Raw genomic sequence first — 23,793 nt, 5'->3', positions numbered from 1 at the left:
TGTGTGTGAGGGTGTGTGTGTGTGTGTGAGGGTGTGTGTGTGTGTGTGAGGGTGTGTGTGTGTGGCAAGTGCTTTGTTTTCTGGCTGCTGCGGGATTATGAAGTAATTTAATTAAAACGCTTTAGCACAAAATAAATGTTGGCATTATTTATGCAGCAACAGTTCGAGGCCAAAGACAAGAACGGAGCACAGCAGAGCCCACAGGGTTAGCCAGAAGAGGGCGGCCAGCTCCTTGAAGGAGAGCACCAGCAATTTGCCAGACACTGGGTCGTCATCCTGCATCCTCAAGCCCAGTTCGCCCTCCGGCCGATGCCCGTTGACAGTTTCGTAGGGTATTGCGGCAATCGGGGCTATGCTCTCATCCGATTCATCGACGGCGCTGACATATTGACGCGTCCAGTGCTCCAGAAAGCCATGTGAATGCGCCCGCATTATTTGCCTGTTGAGCACGCGGACAAGATGCGAGTGACGGCGCACATTGAAGGCCAGCTGCTGGGTGAAGATGCGCTCCCGCACCAAATGCAGACGGCGACTCATCGGATGCACCTTGCGAAAGTAGCCAAAGTACTCGTAGGGCGTAATGATGGCGACGCGCTCATCGCTGCCGCTCCGTGCCGCCAAGCCGGCGAACGATTGCAGCTCGCTGGCCTCCAGCTGGCGCAGCGGCTGGGCGCGCAGCTCCGGCAAGCTTTCCAGCCAGAGTTCCGCAGTGCCCGCCACCAGCTGGATCGTATAGCGCTGGGCCAGCACCTCGGCAATTGTCTGGGGCGGATTGCGTTGCGTGTCCTGGCGCAGCAGCTGGTACATGCCCGACTGGTAGGCGCTGCGCAGCAACCAGGCGCACAGCAGCCAGGTGATCAACAGCAAGCGGCATGAGTTGCGCTGCGGCAGCTCTCGGGGCAACAGATTTCCGCCCATGGTCAGCACCAGCAGCTGGTAATACGGATGCTAAATTGGACAGATATGCCGGTAAAACAAAACATATGTTATTCAAAATCCTTAAATATACTTCTTAAATAATCATAGCGTACATTTCAGAGAGTCTAATTCAACTTAACCTCACAAATCCTTAACCTAACCTCAAGAATTTCCAACTTAACCTCATTCCTCATATTATTAAATGATTAAATCGAATATTTCTGAGTTTGATTCAACGTAACCTTACAAATTTGTGACCTAACCTTAATTCTTATGTTAAGCTCGTTATATTTGCAAACTTAACCTCAATAATTATATTATTTAATAATTAAACCAGACGTTTCATAGTTTAATTCAATTTAACCTCACAAATCTTAAACCTAACCTCACAAATCTTTAACTTAACCTTCATTCTGACACCAAACTTCTAAATTATATTATTAAATAATTATTGAGTACCTTTCATAAAGTTTAATTCAACTTAGCCTTACAAATCCTTAACCTAACCTCAAGAATTTCCAACTTAACCTCATTCCTCATATTATTAAATGATTATATCAAATATTTCAGAGTTTAATTCAACATAACCTCACAAATCTTTAACCTAACTTCAATTCTAACATGAAACTCTCTAAATTTGCAACTTAACCTCAATCATTATATTATTTAATAATTGAAGAGTAAATTTCATTGAGTTTAATTGAACTTAACCTTACAAATCCGTAACCTAACCTCAATTCTTATGTTAACCCCTCTAAATTTGCAACTTAACCTCAAATTCTATTAAGTATTTCGTATAATTTCATGGGAATCAAGAAAAAACGGTGTTATTTATGTTGCCAAAGTTCAAAATACCCTAGCTGAATTGCAATATATATTGATGCTTGGCCACAGAAGGAGGTTTTGCTACAAAACCTAACTTTCTGTCCGATCGCCAGCTGTGTCCAGCTGATATTTACCTGTGGCAACTGTTTCCAGCATCGCTGCAGCAGCCAGAGCGCGAGGCAGCCCAGCGCTAACACCAGGCAAATGGCCTGCCAGAGGAGCGGATGGAAGGGAAATGCCAACTTCTCGTAGGCCGAATAAGCGCTGGGCAGATTTGTGACCAACATGATGTGGCTCATGAAGTAGTACGTCGACTGTGAATAGGGCACCTCGCCCCGCTCGTTGGGCTTGTAGTGGAAGCCGCCCAAGGCATATTCCGCCATACTAAAGATCTGTAAAAACAAAAACGTAAGAAAGACGTTTAAAAATAATTAATCAGACTGTAAAAGAAAAATTGAAAGAGTTTGGCAACACTGGCTTTAAATCAAAATAAAAGACTAAAAATTAACTATTGAATATATTGACAGTTATTTGAATATTGAAATGGGTGTATTTATAACTGTATATCGCCCACAAAACCTCAAAAATAATCAAACTTTTGTTTTTAATGAGTACTCCCAAAACGTTTGCCAACACTGGTTTTTAAATCAACCTATTATTCAACAAGAAGTTAAAGGTATACAGGTTAGAATACCCAACAGGACTAATTAAAATACGAAAAATATAAAATAATAAAAAAATACAGTTATTTGAATATTTCAATGGCTATATTCATAGCTGTGCATCGCAAACATAACCTCATAAGTAAACAATGAGTATTCCCAAAACGTTTACCAACACTGGTTTTAAATTAACCTATAATGTAACAAGAAGTTAAAGGTCCTTTATACAGGTTAGAATACCCAACAGGACTAAATAACATAACAATATGAAATATTTAAATAATTAAATATTGCATATTTTTAGTTATTTGAATATTTCAATATTCATAGCTGTGCATCGCGAACATAACCTCACAAGTAAACAATGAGTAGGTCCAAAAGGTTTACCAACACTGGTTTTAAATTAACCTATACTTTAACAGAAAAGTTAAAGTTCGTTTATACGCACCTGTTCGAAAACCCAGCCGGACTCATTGAAGGTATCGCGCACCTGGGACTCGTTCAGCCAGTAGAGGCCCACGCTGAAGTTCAAATTGTCGGCCATAAACTGGAGCAGGGCCCCCTCGATGCCCAGGAAGGCGCCATCCGCGCGCCGCACCAGATACGGCATGTCCGGCCACGTGGCGCAGGTCAAAGTGCAGCCAAAGAAATTGTCCAGCTTGGCGGGAAAATATACATCGCTCGACCAGCGACCCAGCGCTGTCACAAAACGATTCACAACACTGGCGCGTATCCGACGACAGCCATCCGCGGCAGCAGCGTACGGAAAGTAGCTGAGCAGCAGGAGCAGCTGTTGGCTGTCCGGCAGCAGCAAGCCGACATTGAGCACGCTCCGGCTCCACATCAACTGCATGGCCAGCGTGGGCTGCGGCTGCAGCATGTAGACGAGCGTATAGGCCAGATCGCCGGTGGCCCCCAGCCCGGCGTAGAGGCGGCGCAGCGCACGCATGTCGTCCACCAGCAGCAGCACAGCATGCACGTACGGCCTGTACTCCATGGGGCGTTGCTGGAACAGGCAGCGCGGCTGCAATGTTGCGGCCGGCAGCGCGTGCAACAGGCGTGCCAGCAGCTCCAGCAGCTGCGGCCGCGCCGACAGCGCGCTGTACTCCATGTGGACGTAAAGTGTCTGGCAGCGTGACATATCCGACTCGTGCAGCACCTGGGCCACAGCCAGAGCCAAAGTGTCCAGCCTTGAGCTAGTCGTCGTCGTCGTCGTCGTCGTCAGCGCCGCATGACACTGCTGCAGCAGCAGCAACTGGCACACAATATGCCGCATGATTTGCAACTGACAGCCGTTGGGTTTGTCTTGTTCTTGACTTGGGTCCAAACCTCACACGCACCCCGGGGAAATCTGTTTAATGCGTGCTTAATAAGCATATTGGTGCGTAACAATCCGAATACCTGATATCCCATATTGAATACCCTAGAGTCTCGGCCTCTCCATTTGCCTGAGTCAATTAATGAGCGGCTGTCGTTAAATTTGAACTCTGCATGAAAAAGTGTGCACCTATTGACGAAAATTGTCTAAAATGTGCCAGCGATAACAATCGATATTTGATATTAAATAATACCAAAAATACCAGCATGGCACTTAGATCGAGAGAAAAGGCAGCTTATTGAAGGATACTTATTCAATTATTAAAATGTAATAGCCACATATTACTTTTATTTATTTAGCTCCTCGGCGAATCGACTGCGTTTCATTTTAAATAGTTGCAACATTTAAGGGAAATAAATATCACGTGCATTTAATTTTGTTAAATGCTCGCTTTATCGAAAGCTTAATCGATAGATTCGCAATCGATGAGAAAATACACCGAATAAGAAACCGTTAAAATTCGAATATATGGAAGAAAGTTCTCTTTTACGCATTAGGTTGAAATTATTGTGGATATGTATTTTATAAATATGTTATGCATTTGGTAAAAATGGTTAAATGGAATAAGAAGAGGATCGGGAATAGCTGATTGTAGAAGTGCATCATGCATGCATGCAAACACACATGCAAAACTCATGCACATAGCACAGGCTTCTTTATATATATGTACAAGAGAATATACAATTCTGAGGAGTTTTTTTAATTGACATTTAAGTAACTAAGGAAATAATTATAGAAATAGTATTTATTTTTGTATAAAAATCGGAAATACAATTTGTTGCCATGTGGCAACCCTACAAGATGGCTGCCTTACAGTTAGAGCAACCCAGCGATAGCCGATAACCGATAGCCGATAATTGCTGAGCGATAACTCGTAGAGGGCCCCAGTGACACGTGCTCTCAGTCATCCCATTAACTGAGCTCTGAGTCAGCGGAAGTGAGCGCCGCCATGTCCAGCAGAAGATCGATAAGGGGCAACGCACCAAGGTGGCCACCAGATGCCGCAGACGGGGCTGGCGGGGCACAGGGGGAGCAAGGGGAGCAGTGCTTGGAGTGGATTGGCATGCAGAACATTGCCAGGAAGCTGGGCGCAGACGTGGCGGAGCTGCACAACGAGTCCTTCAAGGTGGACCGCCACTGGCTGGAGCAGCTGCTGCGCAAGGAGGGCCTCAGTGGAGCGCGCGACTTCTTCGAGAAGATCATGAGCAGCACCCGGACCTACGTCTGCTGGCCGAGCAGGCTGAAGATCGGGGCCAAGAGCCGCAAGGATCCGTACGTGCGCGTCGTGGGCCAGCGGGAGCAGGTGCTCCGAGCCAAGCACCGCATCCTGAGCAGACTGGAGGATCGCGCATCGCGCGTCCTCCTCAAGATGGACATCAGCCACACGGACCACACGTTCATGATCGGATGCGGCGGCAGCGGCATCAAGCGCATCAGGGACCTGACCAGCACGCACATCCACTTCCCGGACGAAATGCAGAGCTTCACAGAGCAATCGAACCAGGTCTCCGTCTCGGGCAGCCTCTCCCAGGTGGAGCAGGCCAGAGCCCTGCTGCGACTCTCCACCCCCCTCCTGCTCGCCTTCGAGCTGCCCGTGGCCCAGATCCAGGCCCAGCCGTATAGCGCGCGCTACCTCCGGATGATCGAGAGGAGCTACAATGTGCAGGTCATCTACTCGGAGCGGGCGCGCCTCTACTTCTCCGTGATGCTGGTCAAGGGCGTGGAGCGGGAGGCGGACAAGCTGCGCGACGCCACGCAGCTGCTGATGAACTTCACCTGGTCGAGCGCTGGCCGCGATGCGACCGTGAAGCTGTACATGGAGATAACCTCGCAGCACCACCTGGTCATCAGGGGTATCCACGACCGCAACCTGAAGAGCATCATGGCGTACACGCAGACGAGGATTACGTTGCCCGAGCTGTGCTGCCCGCAGCTGAATCCCAGCGACGCCTCCCACGTGGCCATCTCGGGGAGCATCGATAACGTCTACCGAGCACGTCAGCTGCTTCTCGGCAACTTGCCGGTCACTCTAAAATTCGACTACGCCTCGAGTCACCAGTTCCTCGCCTGCCAACTCATGGAGCTCAACATCAGGTACGGCTGCCACATTGTGCTGCTCCAGAACCAGCGCCAACGCACGGTTATCATCAAGGGCCTGGAGAAGTTCACCTCCAAGATCTACGAGGCGCGTCGCGACATCCTGCGCCTCGACGACCTCAGCGTCCGTGCCGACATACCGGACACCTATTTCCTGCCCTCCGACCACAATCTCAGCCTGGCTCAGCGCACACAGCTGGCGTCGCTCCTGGCCGGGCAAAGGGACTGTGCCGCGTATGTCCGGTACCACAATGAACCCGGTCGCAATGGTCATCAGCTGTTCGCGCCTTTCCGATGTGCAGCTGGCCCCAACGATGAGGAGCAACTCCTGCCCCCAACTGTGCCAGCCTCCTGTACGCTCTGCACTCGTAATGGCGCTGGAGGAGCGGCTCCAAGCAAGGGCAAGGGCTTGGCCTCGCCGTCCGATTCGCCAGCTGAAGAGCAGCAGAAGAAGCAGCCAGCATATGCCCAGGACCCAACCGCCGTCTACTGGGTATGCCCCATTATTGGGGAGGATATGTTTGAGCTGGACTCGGAAGATGACCCCGACAGGCCCGCAAGTCCGGAGTATCCCTTGTACAGAGAGTGGTTCGAGCCCCTCTCGCTCTGGTCAATGCCGGGCGAGGAGCAGCCCATCGCTGTGTACCGCGAGCTCCGACCAAACCAGGAGCCCCGTTTCCAGCTGGACCTGGCCCACATGCCGACCTTCTCAACGGACCCGCCTCCAGCTGACAGTTTATTCAATCACTGGTTCCTGCATGGCTGGTTAAGGGAGACCTCAGCCCGCAACCGCTCGCTCACCCGCTCTGCCAGCACTTCGCATTGCCATCAGCTGAACTGGTTCTAAAATCTACAATCAGCTATTCCCGATCCTCCTACACACAACTCCATTTCAGCTTAATTGATTTTCTTCTTTTTCCATTTAACCATTTTTACCAAATGCATAACATATTTATAAAATACATATCCAAAAGAATTTCAACCTAATGCGTAAAAGAGAACTTTCTTCCATATATTCGAATCTTAACGGTTTCTTATTCGGTGTATTTTCTCATCGATTGCGAATCTATCGATTGAGCTTTCGATAAAGCGAGCATTTAACAAAATTAAATGCACGTGATATTTATTTCCCTTAAATGTTGCAACTATTTAAAATGAAACGCAGTCGATTCGCCGAGGAGCTAAATAAATAAAAGTAATATGTGGCTATTACATTTTAATAATTGAATAAGTATCCTTCGGCTTATTGCCGCCTTCTCTCTCGATCTAAGTGCCGTGCTGGTATTTTTGGTATTATTTAATATCAAATATCGATTGTTATCGCTGGCACATTTTAGACAATTTTCGTCAATAGGTGCACACTTTTTCTTGCAGAGTTCAAATTTAACGACAGCCGCTCATTAATTGACTCAGGCAAATGGAGAGGCCGAGACTCTAGGGTATTGAATATGGGATATCAGGTATTCGGATTGTTACACACCAATATGCTTATTAAGCACGCATTAAACAGATTTCCCCGGGGTGCGTGTGAGGTTTGGACCCAAGTCAAGAACAAGACAAACCCAACGGCTGTCAGTTGCAAATCATGCGGCATATTGTGTGCCATATAGTATATATATTTGATATAAGTCGATCGGACAATTCATTATACCCAGTTGGTAGTTATTCCGAAAATCTTGTATACAAATAGGCCATCAATCAGTCAAAACTTCACTCCCGCCAATCACAACCCTGTGCTAATTTCTCATCTCTAAGTACTAGGGACAATGCCTATCGATATATATATATATATATATCGATAAAAATTATTGAAACGCAACGGTTTTCTTTTATACATTTTTAGTGATTCTGTTCAAGGGGATTTACATAATTAAACTAACCTTTATCTAATCGTCAATAATATCAGTATCGTTATCGTTATCGTTATCGTTATCATTATCATCGTTATCCTCGAAGTGAAAGTAGTCGAAATCGCCAACAAGGTCATCCTTTTTATCGAAAAGCTCGCTTGACTCATTTTTCTCGGTGGTCGGCTGCTCGGCACTGGCTTCCTCCTCCTCCTCCGCCTCCGCCTCCTCGTCAAAGAGGCCGCGTTCGGCGGCGCCCAGCTCCAGGAGCGGCTTGTCGCTATACCTCGCCCTGTTGCTGGACAGACGCACCAGCAGCGGCGGCTTAACGACGACACGCGTCTGATTCGTATGATGATTGAGCATGCCCTGGTAGAGATGGGGAAAGCGTCGCTGGAACTCCGCCTTGATGCGCAGCAGGCGCTCCAGCATGCCGGGCGTCAGCAGCGGCTGGCTGCGAGCCATAATGTGCGTGTCGCGGCGTGGCCTCAGATACGTTTCATAGCTGCCGCCGCCGCTATACAATGGATAATGCGGATTATAGGCCTTCTGTGTCCAGGGATCGTTCGGCTGCTCGAGCGGCAGGAGGCCCATATAGGGCCGCAGCAGGCCCTCTTTCAAGCCAAGCGGAGCGCCCACGTTGGCGTCGTCGACTTCGGATATGGATGCGGATGCAGATGCGGATGTTGATGCTGATGTGGATGCTGATGCAGATGCTGATGCTGATGCGGGTGCGGTTGCTGATGACTGACTGATTTGATGTCAACATATGCAATGAAAGTGAATAGCATGAATGAGGCAACATTAGTTATGTTCATGTTAAAGTTAATGGTAAAGTTAATGTTAAAGTTAATGTTAAAGTTAATGGTAAATTTTTGTTGTTGATTTAAATAGATGAATTTATGTTTTTGGGGCTGCTGCTCGGACGCTGCTTACGTCGCCGGCGCAAACGGTTCGAGGCTTTGCTGGGACGCCGGGTGGAGCTAACGCTGGAGCTGGAGCTGGTTATCTTGGCGAGCGCATTTTCCCGCTGGAGCTGCAAACGTAGGAGTTCGTGTAAGACATCGATCAGTTGATCAAGCTTCGTGCTGCGCGCACGCAACAACGACAGCTCCGCATTCTCGCTGGATGCCTTCGTTACCTTCGCTTGGCGCGTCGTCCGCAATCCCAGCCTGGCGGTGCTCCGCCTGCGCACAAATTTACCACGCAGCGCATACGGCGTGGCCGTGCTGGTGCTCGTGTTGCCCACATCATCGCCGCCGGCGGCTGCTGCTGCTGCTCCATTATCAGCTATGGCATTGCTGTGGAGCGCCGCATTTAGCTGCTGCGCCTGCTGCAGCGCCGCAGTCGAATGCTCCGTCGTCGTCGTCGACGTCGACGTGGTGCTGATATTGACATCCGTGGCGCGCTTGGGCTTATTGTCCGGCTCGTAGGGCTGCAGCTCCTGGTAGCTATAATCACCGGAGCCCGTTGACTCCGGCTTGGGCATGTCCAGCTGCCCGCCCTGGGCATACTGGTGCTCGTGCGACTTGGACAGATAGTTGGTATCGTAGCCTTTGCTGGCCAGCAGATGCGCCCAGGGCACCGGCGCCTCAGTCGTGCTCGTGCTCGTGGTCGTGCTCGTGCTCGTGCTCGTACTCGTGCTGCTGCTGCTGCTGCTGCTCGTTGTGGCTGTCTCGGGCTGCCTGCAATCCCGCAGCCGCTGCTCCGCCTTGGTCAGCTGCTCCTTGAGGCTCTCGATTAGGCCGTACAGCTGCTTGAATTCGGCGCGCGTCGCGGCCAGCTCTGCGGTTATCGCAGCCCGTTCGCTGCTGGGCCCATCCTGCTGGGCACGCTCCGTGCTGCTGCTGACAATGGCCGGAGCTGCGGAGGTGCTTGTCACCAACGGCGGCTCGGTGGCATACTCCAGCTCCTCCTCCTGGTGGGCGGCCATTTCGCCCGAGGTCAGCTGATCGCCGTTGATCTCCAGCGGCTCCTGGCTGGCACGCTCGAGCGCCTCGCGTATGGATGCCGCATTGTAGCGCATCAGCGCCTCGGCCGGATCCTCGTCCGGACTGAGCGTGATCTCCTTCAGGCCCAGCTTATACTCCTTCCTCAGCGCATTCAGCGAGCCCTCGTCAATGGTCTCCAGCGTGCCATATTCCGCGCTGCGTCTGCGCCGGCCAGCCTGCTCAGCCCGCTGGCACGGACATTGGCCCTGGGATTTGCCCTGGGATTGGCCCTGGGATTGAGCTCGGGCAGCGGCGCAACGGCAGCTGCTGCCGCAGGCGCAGTTAGCGCTGCCGCAGCTGCAGCTGCCAGGTCGCAATGCTGGCGAGGATTTGCTACAAAAATTTGCTAACCTTTTCTCAATGTGATGACTGCTGGACGAGGACGGGTCTGGGGATGCGGAGGAGCTGCTGTTCCCGCTGGTCAGCTGCTCATCCTTGTTGTTGTCGTTGTTGTTGTTGTAGGGTTTTATTGTCTGAAATGCGTCGCCTGTTAATGACATGAGGAACAGCGGGCGAGGAGAAGATGCAAAAATGTGAATGATATGGAGCCAGCTACTTGGGTGTGTGTGTGTGTGGCTGTGTGTGGTATGTGTGTGTGTGGCTGTGTGTGGTATGTGTGTGTGTGGGTGTGGTATGTGTGTGGCTGTGTGTGTGTGTGTGCGCATGTGTGTGAGTGTGCGTGGTTTGTCTTAACCGAATATATACACAATATATAGATGGAACTGGACAATTTAAAAGCAAGTAAAAGTTTTCTAATCGGAAGTGCCCGACTAGCAGATACCCTGGACTCAATTTCCGTTACAGCGCAGCTTGAGCAGCGGCTATGCTTCTTCTTCCCTTTGTCACCAAACTATGCACGAGAAATTTGATCTTGATTAACTTCGGTATTTATGGTCCGATCTTCATCAAATTTCCAAAGCTCAAATATGACATGGTAAAGTATGTGCATACCAAAGCGCAAAGCTTTAGCTTCTTTTTCATTTTATGGTGGGTACGAGGGAAAGCTATTCCAAAAATTAATTATTTATAATATGCGTACATTATACGCTGATCTACAAGCAATCCTTTGTGTATCTGGCTCTTGAATTCATCGAGTTATGCTTGAAAAGCAATGTTTGCCAGTCTAATTGTCAGTCTGTCGTCCAGTCTGTCTTCCAGTCTGTCTCCCAGTCTGTCTTTAAGTCTGTCTTCCAGTCGGTCTTCAAGTCTGTCTTCAAGTCTGTCTTCCAGTCTGTCTTTCAGTCTATCTTCCAGTCTGTCATCTAGTTTGTCATCCAGGCTATCTTCCAGTCTGTCTTCCAGTCTGTCTTTCAGTCTCTTCCAGTCTGTCTTCCAGTCTGTCTTCAAGTCTGTCTTCGAGTTTATCTTCCAGTCTGTCATCCAGTCTGTCCTTCAGTCTGTCTTCCAGTCTGTCTTCCAGTCTGTCTTTCAGTCTGTCTCCAAGTCAGCCTTCCAGTCTGTCTTCCAGTCTGTCTTCCAGTCTATCTTCCAGTCTGCCGTCCAGTCTGTCTTCCAGTCTGTCTTCCAGTCTGTCTTTCAGTCTGTCTTCCAGTCTGTCTTCCAGTCTGTCTTTCAGTCTGTCTTCCAGTCTGTCTTCCAGTCTGACTGTCAGTCTGTCTTTCAGTCTGTCTTCCAGTCTGTCTTCCAGTCTGTCTTTCAGTCTGTCTTTCAGTCTGTCTTCCAGTCTGTCTTCCAGTCTGTCTTCCAGTCTGTCTTTCAGTCTGTCTTCCAGTCTGTCTTCCAGTCTGACTGTAAGTCTGTCTTCCAGTCTGTCTTCCAGTCTGTCTTTCGGTCTGTCTTGCAGTCTGTCTTCAAGTCTGTCTTCCAGTCTGTCTTCCAGTCTGTCTGAAAGGCGGACAGACGGACAAGGCTAGATGGGTTTTCTCTTCTGCCTGTTATATAGCTAAGCCCTTGACTTTATCGACTTCCTTATGGGTTCGGAGCTGATATTGATTGATTTAAAGGCTGGTTCCATGTTTTCCATCTATAGATTGTTTTTGGTTTGGCTTAACTTACCGCCATGACCTGATGCTGTTGCAGCATGGAGTCGATCTCGTCGTTGCCAATGGCCGCACGATAGCCGCCATATGCATTGGAGCCTTGGCCGCCGCCGCCGTAGCTGGTGCCATAGCTGGGCCTATAGCCCTGTCCAGAGCTCTGGCCATAGCCCTGTCCAGAGCTCTGGCCATAGGTCTGGGCGGAGTTCTGGCCGTAGCTCTGGCCGTAGCCCTGGCCGTGGCTCTGGCTGTAGCCCTGGCCGTAGCTCTGGCCGTAGCCCTGGCCGTAGCCCTGGCCGTAACTGGCCGCCGGCGCACTGTGGTAGTAGTTGATGATGGTGGGCGACGAATGGGATTTGGATTTCCTGCGATGATCGCCGCCGAGGCCAAGCGCGTCCACTGTTTGCGGCAAGAGATTAGGATCGGTACTGCGGAATACACCATAGAGATTACCTTTGTGCCGTGCCTGGCCAGCATTTTCGGGCATCTGCGGCTTGGCCTCGCCCAGCACCGACTCCTCATCCGGCTGCTCCATGTTCTGTTGCGGCTCCTGCTGCTGCTCCTGCTGTTGCTGCTGCTGTTGCTGTTGCATGGCCCGCATCTTCTCATCCGCCCACTGGCGTTCGGCTGCCTGTTCCATGGATTTCTCGGACATCTGTTGCGGCTGCTGCGCCTTGGCCTGTTCCTCTGTCCATTGACGCTGCTGCATCTCTTGCTGGGCCTTTGCCTGCTGAGCTTTGACCTGATCCTCTGTCCATTGGCGCATCATCATGGGATTCTGTTGCTGGATCATCATGGGCATCTGCTGCTGCTGAAACTGTTGTGGATCCCGCTGTGCCTTGGTCTGATCCTCTGTCCACTGACGCATCATCATCATGGGATTCTGTTGCTGCATCGCTTGCTGTGCATTGGCCTGATCCTCCGCCCGTTGCTGTGCCTTGGCCTGTTCCTCTGTCCACTGGCGCATCATCATCATGGGCTTCTGCTGCTCGTTTGCCTGTTGCTGTGTCTTGGCATGATCTTCCGTCCACTGGCGTTGCTGCTCCTGGGCCTGCTGCTGTGTCTTGGCCTGATCTTCCGTCCACTGACGCATTTGCTGTTCCTTTGCCTGCTGTTGCTGTGCTTTGGCCTGCTCCTCCGTCCACTGACGCATCATCATGGGATTCTGCTGCTGCTGCTGCATCATCATGGTGTTCTGCTGTTGCGCCTTGGCCTGCTCCTCCGTCCACTGACGCATCATCATGGAATTCTGTCGATCCCTTGCCTGCTGATGGGCCTTGATCTGTTCCTCCGTCCACTGGCGCATCATCATGGGATTCGGCTGCTGTTGCATCATCTCCTGCTGCGCCTTGGCCTGGCGCATCATCATGTCATTCTGCTGATCCTTTGCCTGCTGCTGCGCCTTAGCCTGATCCTCCGTCCACTGACGCTGCTGCTGGAGCTCCCATTGCTGTTGCTGTCGCTCCGCTGGCTCCGCTGTCTCGGCGGCTCGGTAGGCCGCATAGAACTTGTCCTCCTTGGCCTTCCGTTCGGCATTTTCGTTGGCCATGCGATAGGCATAGGCCATGACCTTGACGATGTCCTCCTTGGTGAGCAGCTGCTCCGGCTGCGTCTGTCGCTTGAAGTTCGTCTTGCGCTGCGCCTCCTTCTGCAGCAGGCGGCGCACATAGTCGTCGCGCAAAGCGCGCTCAATGTCCGCCCGGGTGATCTTGTGGACGGGCGTGCGGCTCAGCGGATAGCGCAGCTTGTATGCGGGCGTTTCACCCTGGGCATTTGCGCGCATCTCCCGCGCCAGGCGCTCGATCTGCTGGAGCTGTTGCAGCTCGGCGATTACCTGCTGCTCGAAGGCCTGCAGCTTGGACTCGATCTGGACACGTTCCGTGGACTTGGACTGTTGCGTTTCGGAGGTGGGCATGCGGAACCAGAGCAGCGGCACGCGCTGCTTCTCCTGCTCCAGCTGCAGCGCGGACTTGATCTTCATTTGGGCCATCTGTGCGTGCGCCTGCTGTGGCGCCCGATAACCGATCGTGTCCTGGTTATCCGGCTTGACGCGCACCTCCGATATTTCCGAGGCCTGGGCGCTTCTGTCGCCCGTGGGCGGCGCTGCGCCCGGCCAGAACTGGCGCAGGCCAGCCATGAAGGCGTCCGGCGTGGGCGCTGCGGGCATGCCACTGAAGGCTTGGCCCAGCAGATTGCTGCCGCCATCGAAGAGAGCGCCAAATCCTCCGGCTCCTGCTGCTGGTGGCGCCTGACCCACCGCTGGCGCTGGCGCCGGCTCCGACTCGCTCGCCGGCTTGGCTGCCGGCGGCGCAGCTGTGGTGGCGGGCGCGACTGGCGCCTGGCCGAGCAGACCCTCCAGCGGACGCAGGCCAAAGTTGGCCATAACGGGCGCCATTTGGCCAAGATTGAAGCCATCCGGCATTGGTGGCATTTGACCCAGATTAAAGTTATCCGGCAGCGGCGGCATTTGGCCTAGCGTAAAGCCATCCGGCAGCCAGCCGGCGGGCACTTGTGGCATCATCTGGCCTAGATTTGGAGGCATCATCTGGCCTAGATTTGGAGGCGGCATCTGGCCAAGCATCTGCTGCATTTGCTGCAGCATCGCGGCTCCGTTCATCGCTGTTGGTGCCGCCGGAGCTGGCGCCGGTTGTGCGGTTGCATCCTGACGCGTTACACGCGACTTGTGTCCATTGGCTTCGTCCGCCAGCACGAGCACCACCTTCGAGGCGGCCGGCTGCAGTGTGTCCGGCACGGCGCCTAGCAGCGACTGTGCCGGAAAGAGGCTGCCCCAGCGCAGGAGGCTGCTCAGCGCCGGGAACATCATATAGAACGCATCCAGAGAGGGTATTCCACTGTTTAGGGGCTGCAGGGGCGGCATCTGGGCGAGTAACTGCGGTCGTAGATGAAAGAGTTGCAAAGGATTAGCTTTTGTCGCTGGCTTAGGTCGCCGCTATTGATGCTCACCTCTTCCTGGCTGGGTATGCGCGGCTTCTCCTCGGCGGTGTCATTGGCATTGCCGTTAGGCGTTAGGCTATCCACGGCGGCAGCTGCCTCCGCGCCGCTGACAACGCTGGCACCCGCCGACGCATCCTGGGCGCTGCACAGTGCGCCGCCAAGCAGCAGCAGCGTTACACAAATCAATCTCATCCTTAATATCGTATATACTCTGTATCGCTTTTCAGAGCGCTTTTGCTGGAACTAGCCGTTTGTTGAGCGTCGAACGGCGACTGACGCTCCAAGCGCTCCGACTCTGGCCCATATAGAACTCTGCCAGCGTTGGCGGCGGCCAAAAAGTGTCGACGCCGCCGAATCGTGCCAAAGAGCTGCGCTGCAATTTGCACGCACTGCGAGTTGATGCGGCCACGCCCCGTCCCGCAACGCCCTGCCTTGGTGACACCAAAAATTGACATTGCATTTCAATTTCGTTTCCGTGTGTGTGCGCCACAAAAAGCCAACTAACAGCAACCAAAAGTGCTCGTGTTGAGACTGATCGACTGGTAAATACCCTATAATCAGCGACACTTTAGCTAGTCTATGTGCTAATTTTTTCTCTCAATATGAAATAGCCGCCGCATTCGTTTTCCAATTGTCAACGTATTTTCAGTGTATACATATAACATAAATTAAATATACAAAAAAAAAATACCGTTCCATATTATTGTGCTTTATAAAATTTAAATACTAATAAAAAGTGTAGCAGGAAATAGCAGGATAATTTAATATTTGTTTAGGCAAAAAGCTTAATAGAAATTGTTATTTATTGTATAAATACAATGCGATTTGCGATTATATGATATCTATTTCTACTTTACTTAACGAGAAAACATACCAAATGTCGCCATATAATCTGGATACATGCCAAATCGTTTGAATCGTTTTAAGAAACGCTGTTATCAATATTTTAATATAAACTTAACTTTAAAAAAACTGGGTATGGTTAACAAGAGCTTAAGTGTGTCTTTACTGGCAGGCAGACATCACCAGATCGAATCAGCTTTAAGGGATCCCAGATGCCTCGCCCATTTGCAAATAACAAAGCTACCCATATTTTACCCTTTTCCGATGGGTTCGGTCAGTAAAAGTAAAAGAAATTAAAGAAATACCCAATGGAGACTGCAGCTGCTGCAGCAGCCGCCGCAGCACAATAAATACATACATACATAAAAACAAGAACAAAAAAAACCTTGACTTAACAATTTGCTGATGAGCAATTTTTCATGGAATCAGTGCAAAATGTTGCACTGAAAACAAATCCACAGTTCCACATAGTTGCCAATTCTTTCGTCTTATCTGCGTTTTGGAATTGTTTTGTCTACGATTCGCGACAATCCGGAAGCTAAGCACGACTTCTTTTCCGCTTTGTCTCTTGTGTCTTTTAACCGTTTCCAAAAGTGTGACCCTACATATTACATTTTTATTTTGAACAGCAGCCGCTACGTGCTCATATCAAATTGTCCATAGAGATGACAGTTGGGGGCCCCCAAGAAGCACGAAAAAACAATTAACATACTCATATTTTCAAATATTCCCTTAAGTATGAGTTATTAGTATTTTTACTCGTTATCGATGTTATTAGACCGCTTAAAATGAAATTATTAACGTGACTTTAGTAACAATATGTTTTTGAGTTCTTGTTTGTTATTTTGAACATATGATTGTTTTTGGTTTAAGTTCATGTACGTCTTCTTAAACGTACCTATTCACTAAATCAAACATAAATAAAGACAATAACAATACATTTAATTGCCTTCAGCTTATTAGCAATATACATACACTTTATATACTGTAATATATGTTTTAATAATTAAAATATTTTATTTCTATGCACATTATCGTGATTGGGGTATTCGTGGTCCATCTCCAATAAATGAGTGTCTGCCATTTTTAGTGACCAAAAAATTCTCGCAGCGTAGACCGCCTTGTCGCGAATGTGTGTCACCGCGCCGAAGCCAGCGAGGTGCATCAATGCTGAGCTAAGCTCTGCAATGGACTTTTAACTCCAACGTCGACTGTGGTACAAAATAAGAATAAAATATTACAAAAAATATGTAGGAACATGTATTATCATATATTTTTATTTATTTTTTTTTTTTTTTATTAATTTGCGGGTGGCTGCTTAGGTCATCAAAAAAATTTAGCAAATAGTTGTTTGTATTGTAAATGAACACATAAAATACGGTCAGCGATCTGTAAATTGTGTTGCGACACGAGCTGTTGCTGCATCTGTTGCAATTTCGTTGCCAATTACTCATTTCAAGATAAAAAGCAAAAACCTAAAACAATTAAAATGCTTATTCGCCATTTATTGCGCTGCATTTTGGGGTCACACTGACTTGCGAATGCTGTGAAAACAGGCGAACACACAAACATAGGGGCCACACCGGCAGCCGCAATTCAAAGTTAACGAGCAGTTCGCAAAATCAACATATTTGAACAGTTGTGTTCTCAAATATTTTTTATACAGATCTGGCAAGCGCCGCGTGGCAACCAATTACTCACATCCATGTCTGTCCATCTTCTTGTGGTCACTTCTGCTAACAAATTTGGTTAAAGCTAGCAAAAACGGATGTTGGTCACACTGGCAGCGGCAGTTCAAAACCAACGAGCCGTTTGCAAAATTAACTCGATTTATAAAGTAAACGGTTTAAGTATATAAAGATTGGTTTTTTTTTTTTTTTTTTTTTGCAGATGTAGCATGTGGCATGTGGCATGCGGCAGGCAATGTGACGAACGACTTGTTAACTGATGGCGCATCCATTTAAATACAATTTGCCAGATAACGAGCTGCGATAAGCTGCAAGCTCACATGCAAGCACTAAAAGCTTCAGCAATTGCCGCCGCGCGCACAGCAGTTACTGGACGACTCTTCACTTGCCCTCAACATGTTGTCCAGCGCGTCGGTGCAGGCGATTTATAACATAACACTAATGTATGCCGTCGTCTGGACGATTAACAGTCACTATGCGAGCGACTCGAGCAAACCGTTGTCCATTATGCACTTTGCCACGCGCGACTCAAGTCGCGCTCTCCACAACGATCTGATTGATTCTGTGCTGCGTTTGGCATCTGGTGCCGGTCGCATCAAGTTTCTGTTGGAGCACGAGCGCATCGATGGCGACGACGAGCCGCCGGCGGGCACAGCGCACACTGGCCTGGCCAGCGGCTTTGTGGGCCGCGATATTGCCATATTGCTGCTGGACAGCTGGCGCGCCTATATGCGTCTGGAGCGGCATCTGCTGCAGCCGGGCAGCTTCTTTAAGCGCAACGGCTTCTATTGCATTGTGTACACGGGCAGGGAGACCGGACGTCTGCGCACAATTGGCGAAATCTTTAAACGTCTGCTCGCCATCTATGTGATCAACGTGAATGTGCTGCTGGTGGGTCGTCAAACGGGCACCGTCCGGGTCTACAATTATTATCCATATCGTCCGCATCGCTGTCAGTCATCGGAGCCGGTGCACTATGCCACCTTCCAGGGCGGCCTTGGTGCACCGCCAATAATCCATGTGGAGAACAGCGATCAATTCTTTGACGCCAAGGTGCATGACATGCATGGCTGTCAGCTGGTCACCGCCACATTTGAGAGTCGCCCCTTTGTCATGATCAATGACGATTCCAGCCAGCCCGATGACCAGCGCATATATGGCATCGAGGGCATGATCTATCGCCTGCTGGCGGAGCGCATGAACTTTGGCATCAAAATCGTAAAGGAGCCAAATAGTGATCGAGGTGAACTCCTTCCCAATGGCACCATAACGGGCGCCATGAAAATGGTGAGTCAATCTTCAGCTTGAGGCAGGCAAACTTTGGAACTGATTCACCTTAACCGCATGCTCTCCTTGCAGATCGTTGACGGCGTGGCGAACATAACCTTTGTCTCGTTTATGTACAACATGGAGCGCGCCACGTATATGCTGCCGAGCATCTCGTACACCAGCTTCCCGATAGTGCTCTGCATACCCGGCGGCTATCCGCTGTCGCCGCTGCAGCGCCTGACCAAGCCGCTGGGCTACATCACCTGGCTGTGCCTGTTGATGTGCGTGCTGCTGGGCTTTTGTCTGATCGCCTGGCTGCAGTTGCTCGGCGGGCCGCGATTGCGTCGCTTTGTGCTTGGCGAGAACAATCGGCTGCCCGGCACAGAGCTGTGGAGCACACTGCTCGGCGGCCTGCATTTGCATCCGCCGCGTCGCAATTTCGCCCGATATTTGCTCGCAATGTGGCTGCTCCAGACACTGGTGCTGCGTGCCGCCTACACCGGCGAGCTGTACATACTGCTGCAGGATGGGCGGGTGCGTACACCGTTGCGTTCGCTGTCCGAGGTGCTGGAGAGGAAGTATGCGTTCAATATGCTGCCCGCACTGCAGCCGGTGTTCAAGGACACGGTGCCCCGTCAGCGTATCGTGGTGGTGTCCGGTCTGGAGGATTCGCTTCGCCAGCTGCGCGATGACAGCGAGGCGCAATTTGTGGTGCCGGTGCTGCAGCCGACCGTAGCCAGATTCGATATGGACTCCGGTCCCGAAAAGCAGCGTCTCACTGTGCTGCCCTATCCCCTGCTCACCGCACCGCTGGCGCTCTACATGCGTCCACATTCGTATCTGAAGCAGCGCATCAACAAGCTGCTGATCAACATGATGTCCTCCGGCCTGGTGCATCGCTATCGTCGCATGTACCTCGACCGGATCGAGCATATGGCCGCCCAGCGCAACCGTGATCCAATCAAACTAACCCTCTGGCTGCTCGCCGGCCTCTTCGCCAGCTTGGGGCTAATGCATCTGTTCGCCAGCATCGTGTTCGTGCTCGAACTGCGCGCCGCCCAGCCACAGCGACCACGTCTCCGGCGGCTCATGAATGCGGCCAATCGTTATGTGGTCTAAAGCGACATCAATCCAATCGATTGAGAAAACCCCTTTATTATGTTAACTACTTTGTAACTTAAACACATTTATTGCCCAGCTATTCTGGCTCGCTTTGCCCTTATCCACATAAGCTTCTATACAACATTTGTAAACACTTGCTGTGGGCATCTTTGAACCCATCAAGTGTATATATTCTTGTTCAGTAACAACAGATAATTTGTCTCTCTTATAATATGCATAGCAAATCGCGAGAAGAGGCTTTTGTGTAAAACAGCTTTTTATTGTTTTTCAAGATATCTTAAACCAAGCAATGCCCAGCTGAAATTTGAGCCTTACCTTAAAATATAATATCTATTCCATATAAGTGCATGGGCAAAATCTTTTATAAAATTGTGTTCTATAAGAAAACTTATATGTTATTTAAAATATTTTATCCAAACTCGCGATCGTCAGTATAACTTTTGCTTGTGAGCTAAATCTTGGTCGAAGTTTGATTGATTTGTATAAATTATTTTATGTTTTTTAAGATATCTAACTAACTCTTAATTATTATTTCTTTTTGACTTATATAGCCTCCAGTAGCTGTAGAAACCTGCAACAAATGTTTTTTTGGCTTTGCAATTATAATAATATTATTCTAATATAGAATATATATAATATAGACAATAATATTTATCATATTATTATAAGAAATATCTACTTGAAGGCTTAATGCGCTGTATTTCAGTAAAATATATATAAATAATATTTGAAAAATAATATAATAATATTCGAAAAAATCTGTAACATATATATATATATTTAAAGCATATTGTTGAGCTTTATGTTTATATCTTTAAATGCGTTCGATGTGAGAAACATTTTTTTTTGCACTAAAATAAAGTAGTATATAAATCGGTTTACTTATACGTTTGCTTATAAGATTAAATGTTATATTTGAATTCTTCGGTATGATTTTTAAAGAATTGAAATAGTCGTGAATTCGGACTACGAATACTTTACACTAATTGGTAAAATCGAAAAAAAAAACTTTTCGTGGAGTTGTTATATGGAAAACTTTTTTGCTTTTCAAGATCTCCTGAGAAAACTCGCCAATTGTAAGTTTCATTATGTTCCCTACATTTATTTACATCGGATTACTATATCATATAGCTGCCATAGGAACGATCGGTCGAAAATTAAGTTGTTGTATGAAAAACTGTATTGTCTATTAAGATATGGAAATGGTACCCTCAAATATCCAATTAAGACATGGGTCAAAATTTCCCAACCCCATAACTCGATCAAATCTCATTCGATTTTCATAAACTTTGGATTTTTGTTCATTGTTTGACCTCTTTAAAAAATGGGCGTCTAAATCTGGGTACCTTATTCCTGGTCGAAATTCATGTGGAAATGGTACCCTCAAATAAGCCACAAATATCCCATATAGACACAGGTTAAAATTTCCCAACCCCATAACTCGATCAAATTTCATCCAATTTTCATAAGGTTCGGCTTTTTGTACATGGTTTGACTTCTAGATCAATTTGGCATCCAAATCTGAGTATCTTATTCCTGGTCGAAATTCATGTGGAAATGGTACCCTCAAATAACCCACAAATATCCCATAGTTAGTCAGGTTAAAATTTCCCACCCTCATATCTTGGTCAAATTTCATTCGATTTTCATAAGGTTTGGCTTTTTGTTCATGGTTTGACTTCTAGATCAATTTGGCATCCAAATCTGAGTATCTTATTCCTGGTCGAATTTCCCCATACAGGTTATAATTTCCCACCCCAATAACTGGGTCGAATCTCATCCGATTTTCACGAGGCTAGTCTCCTTTTGACCCTTTTTTTTTACCAATGATATAACTTTTAGTTCTAATTCGTTCAAGTTCAAATTAATTTTGAAAGATCTATAGCCATTTTCACGTGCGGAAAAAGGGTGGAAAATCGTTTTCTAAACATTTGAAGCAAGAGACTTGCGCCGGACAAGGCCGGGCAATAGCAGCTGGTAACTATATATTTAATATTTTACATTGATAAATATATATTCAATATTTTAATAGGAATCCCAGCTGATCAGAGACGCTGGAGGAGCCTGGCGAGCCAGGGCAGACGCAGGCTGAGCAGCTCCAAGGCGAATATGACGAGCGTGATGGATTCGCCGATCAGCAGGCAATTGAGAGCGGCATAGATGAAACGCATGGACTCCTTATACCGTGTCGCATGTTCCCTCGATATGGAGGCGGTGGCACGCCCATGACGTAGTCGGGCCAAGATGGTTGTAAGGCGATTGGCGATATGCTGATTGATGCCGGAGCTGCGCATATAGAAGAGCATCCGATCGACGGTGGCGGTCAGATAGGAGCCGAGCGGAAAGTGCACACAGGCCATGTTGTCCATGATCTTGCGGCTGGCGAGGACAAAGAGCGGCTGCTGGTCGCGCCGCCCGCTCAGATAGTGGGCCAGAAAATGCGGCGTACTGATGGCGGCGATCCGCCTCTCCGGCGGCTGGGCCAGCAGCTGTTCGAACATGTCCACCGGCTGGCCGGGCAAAATGCTGGTGCGCGCCTTCAGCACCGGCAGCAGCTCCGTCATCCTAAACGTGGCATGGTCCACAATGAAGCCATAGTCCAGCTGCAAAGCCTGCTCCAGGCTGTCCGGCAGCGGGCGTCGCGGTGCATTGTGCACCAGCACGAACACGCAGCTCTCGTAGCTCAATCGCAGCAGAAAGAGGAAGAGCAGCCAGGCCAGCTGCAGCTGCGACGGCAGCCGCCGGCACAACGGACGCACTGCAGCCAGCACGAACAACAGCAGCCAGACCGAGCGATCGAACGGCAACAGCATAATCTCGTACAGGCTAAACGGCCGTGCTCGGCGCAACACGAGAACATATTCCACCTGGCCGTATGGCAGCGTGCTGGCCAAAAACTTATAGCGTGCCGCCAGGCAGGCGGTGAAGCCCAGCGTCAGATTGGCCCGACGCTCGCGGAGCATGCGAAAGGCGCCGGTCATGCTGCCGTTCATATAGCTGGCGCCGCCAATCAGCTCCGGCGGCTCATTGGCCACCAGAGCCAAACTGAAGTTGAGCCGCACGGCGAGCAGCTGCAGTATCTCCGCATCCAGGCCGGAGATGCGTCCGTCCGGATGCAGCTGCATATACGGCTGGATTTGCCAGACAATGACGCGCAGCGGACAGCCGTGCAAATTGGCCAGCTTATCGCCCGGATACAGTTGCTCCAGCCGCCGCCGCCGCGCCTGCGCCTGATGCAGCGGCCATGCCAGCGGCTCCGTCGAGTCGCAACGTTGCGGCGCCGCCGCATACGGCGCATAGCTGTAGCTGGTGACGTTGCCGCCCGTTGTCAGCTCCGCCAGCAGCAGCAGCACATCGACATTGTAGCGCTGCCGCAGCAGATAGCCAAAGATGTGGCGCATTTGCGTCCGCTGCCAGGCGACCGACGCCGCCGCCGCCTCCGGCTTGGCCAGCAGCACGATCAGATACTTGTACTTGTGGGTAACGCTGACGCGCGGATTCCGGTTGGCGGCGCTAATTAGCTGCGTCGCGTCCAGCACAAAGAACAGCAGCAGCTGGACGCGCAGGCTGAGCTCCGGCTGCAGCTGCCTGTCCAGCACAGCGGGCAACAGTTCCGCCCGCGGCCAGCTGCGGTCCAGGACGCGCTCCACGAGACGACGTTGCGCCAACGGCAGATCCTCGCGATAGACGCTGCTCACCGAGATGCTCAGGTTCGCATTGAATATCGCCTGCAGCACATGCGACAACCTCTCAACGATTCTCTGCTCCTGCTCCTGTTCCTGCTCCTGTTCCGGCCAGGTCAGCGCGCGGCCAACCAGGCACAGTCCGAGCAGCAGCCATTGCCCAGCGGCCAGCTCCATGCCGAATAACTGGAGTGCAGCCAAAGCTGGCGCTTTATATTCCGATTGAATTTCGATTGCATATCGATTGTGGCCCGGCACCCTGGAGAAATCCAACATTAATGCACTTTCCACTCAACCGGGAGGTTAGCCTAGTCGCACACACACGCACACAAGCTGTGCTCCGTTCTTGCCGAACTTCGGTCTTTATAGTCCGATCTGAATGAAATTTGTAGAGCTTGCATTTGGCATGCAAAAGTCTGTATATACCCAAGCGCAAGGCTCTAGCTTTAAGAATTAGTTCTTCTGCCTTATGGGCGTTACGATTGGCAGGCATCCAAAAAGTAACTCATTATGCCCTG

At 49.7% G+C, this 23,793-nt stretch overlaps 5 protein-coding genes across 8 annotated transcripts; 2 read left to right on the top strand and 3 right to left on the bottom strand.

The window, feature by feature from the left end:
- Window positions 1-3,926, bottom strand: Ir7b (Ionotropic receptor 7b). 2 transcript variants are annotated; one of them, XM_064683610.1, is made up of 4 exons: window positions 3,807-3,926; window positions 2,854-3,756; window positions 1,878-2,135; window positions 1-948 (listed from the first exon to the last, which is right to left on the bottom strand). In XM_064683610.1, the coding sequence occupies exons 2-4, from the start codon at window positions 3,679-3,681 to the stop codon at window positions 145-147; spliced, it is 1,890 nt and encodes a 629-aa protein (XP_064539680.1). In that variant the 5' UTR covers window positions 3,682-3,756; window positions 3,807-3,926; the 3' UTR covers window positions 1-144. The 2 variants fall into 2 exon arrangements, with proteins under 2 accessions (XP_064539680.1, XP_064539681.1); XM_064683611.1 differs by having other exon boundaries at window positions 2,854-3,873.
- Window positions 3,927-4,732: 806 nt separating this feature from the next.
- Window positions 4,733-6,727, top strand: LOC135429355 (protein bicaudal C-like). Its single transcript, XM_064683626.1, has one exon. The coding sequence runs from the start codon at window positions 4,733-4,735 to the stop codon at window positions 6,725-6,727; it is 1,995 nt and encodes a 664-aa protein (XP_064539696.1).
- Window positions 6,728-7,702: 975 nt separating this feature from the next.
- Window positions 7,703-14,950, bottom strand: dec (defective chorion). Of its 3 annotated transcripts, none has more exons than XM_064683609.1 (5): window positions 14,680-14,945; window positions 12,169-14,605; window positions 11,735-12,114; window positions 10,070-10,191; window positions 7,703-8,478 (listed from the first exon to the last, which is right to left on the bottom strand). In XM_064683609.1, the coding sequence occupies exons 1-5, from the start codon at window positions 14,860-14,862 to the stop codon at window positions 7,767-7,769; spliced, it is 3,834 nt and encodes a 1,277-aa protein (XP_064539679.1). In that variant the 5' UTR covers window positions 14,863-14,945; the 3' UTR covers window positions 7,703-7,766. The 3 variants fall into 3 exon arrangements, 2 of the variants coding, with proteins under 2 accessions (XP_064539679.1, XP_064539678.1); XR_010436402.1 differs by having other exon boundaries at window positions 8,447-8,478; window positions 10,070-10,205; XM_064683608.1 differs by lacking the exon at window positions 7,703-8,478 and having other exon boundaries at window positions 8,577-10,191; window positions 14,680-14,950.
- Window positions 14,951-16,710: 1,760 nt separating this feature from the next.
- On the top strand, window positions 16,711-20,251 carry Ir7c (Ionotropic receptor 7c). The gene is made up of 3 exons (XM_064683630.1): window positions 16,711-16,729; window positions 17,404-18,488; window positions 18,561-20,251. Exons 2-3 carry the CDS (start codon window positions 17,598-17,600, stop codon window positions 19,587-19,589), a joined length of 1,920 nt encoding a protein of 639 aa, XP_064539700.1. The 5' UTR covers window positions 16,711-16,729; window positions 17,404-17,597; the 3' UTR covers window positions 19,590-20,251.
- A 1,386-nt stretch (window positions 20,252-21,637) lies between these two features.
- On the bottom strand, window positions 21,638-23,452 carry Ir7d (Ionotropic receptor 7d). Its single transcript, XM_064683625.1, has one exon. It carries the CDS (start codon window positions 23,450-23,452, stop codon window positions 21,638-21,640), a length of 1,815 nt encoding a protein of 604 aa, XP_064539695.1.
- Window positions 23,453-23,793: the final 341 nt, after the last annotated feature.

The sequence above is a fragment of the Drosophila montana genome, unplaced genomic scaffold (assembly GCF_035044405.1).
Source record: "Drosophila montana isolate Dmon_TW-CO22-7 unplaced genomic scaffold, ASM3504440v1 contig_2666_1, whole genome shotgun sequence".
In the NCBI taxonomy this organism is placed as follows: Eukaryota; Metazoa; Arthropoda; class Insecta; order Diptera; family Drosophilidae; genus Drosophila; species Drosophila montana.
This window is presented reverse-complemented; position numbering and strand designations above follow the sequence as displayed.

Excerpts from the sequence above, each read along its gene's own strand:
- dec (XM_064683608.1), bottom strand. The coding sequence starts at position 14,862 with ATGAGATTGATTTGTGTAACGCTGCTGCTGCTTGGCGGCGCACTGTGC. Across the intron at positions 12,115-12,168 it reads TGGCCAGGCACGGCACAAAG|TGGACGCGCTTGGCCTCGGC; the intron begins GTAATCTCTATG and ends TGCCGCAAACAG. Across the intron at positions 10,192-11,734 it reads AACAGCATCAGGTCATGGCG|ACAATAAAACCCTACAACAA; the intron begins GTAAGTTAAGCC and ends GACGCATTTCAG.
- Ir7b (XM_064683610.1), bottom strand. The coding sequence starts at position 3,681 with ATGCGGCATATTGTGTGCCAGTTGCTGCTGCTGCAGCAGTGTCATGCG. Across the intron at positions 2,136-2,853 it reads CCGGCTGGGTTTTCGAACAG|ATCTTTAGTATGGCGGAATA; the intron begins GTGCGTATAAAC and ends TTGTTTTTACAG. Across the intron at positions 949-1,877 it reads GCTGGAAACAGTTGCCACAG|CATCCGTATTACCAGCTGCT; the intron begins GTAAATATCAGC and ends TGTCCAATTTAG.
- Ir7c (XM_064683630.1), top strand. The coding sequence starts at position 17,598 with ATGTTGTCCAGCGCGTCGGTGCAGGCGATTTATAACATAACACTAATG. Across the intron at positions 18,489-18,560 it reads TAACGGGCGCCATGAAAATG|ATCGTTGACGGCGTGGCGAA; the intron begins GTGAGTCAATCT and ends CTCTCCTTGCAG.
- LOC135429355 (XM_064683626.1), top strand. The coding sequence starts at position 4,733 with ATGTCCAGCAGAAGATCGATAAGGGGCAACGCACCAAGGTGGCCACCA.
- Ir7d (XM_064683625.1), bottom strand. The coding sequence starts at position 23,452 with ATGGAGCTGGCCGCTGGGCAATGGCTGCTGCTCGGACTGTGCCTGGTT.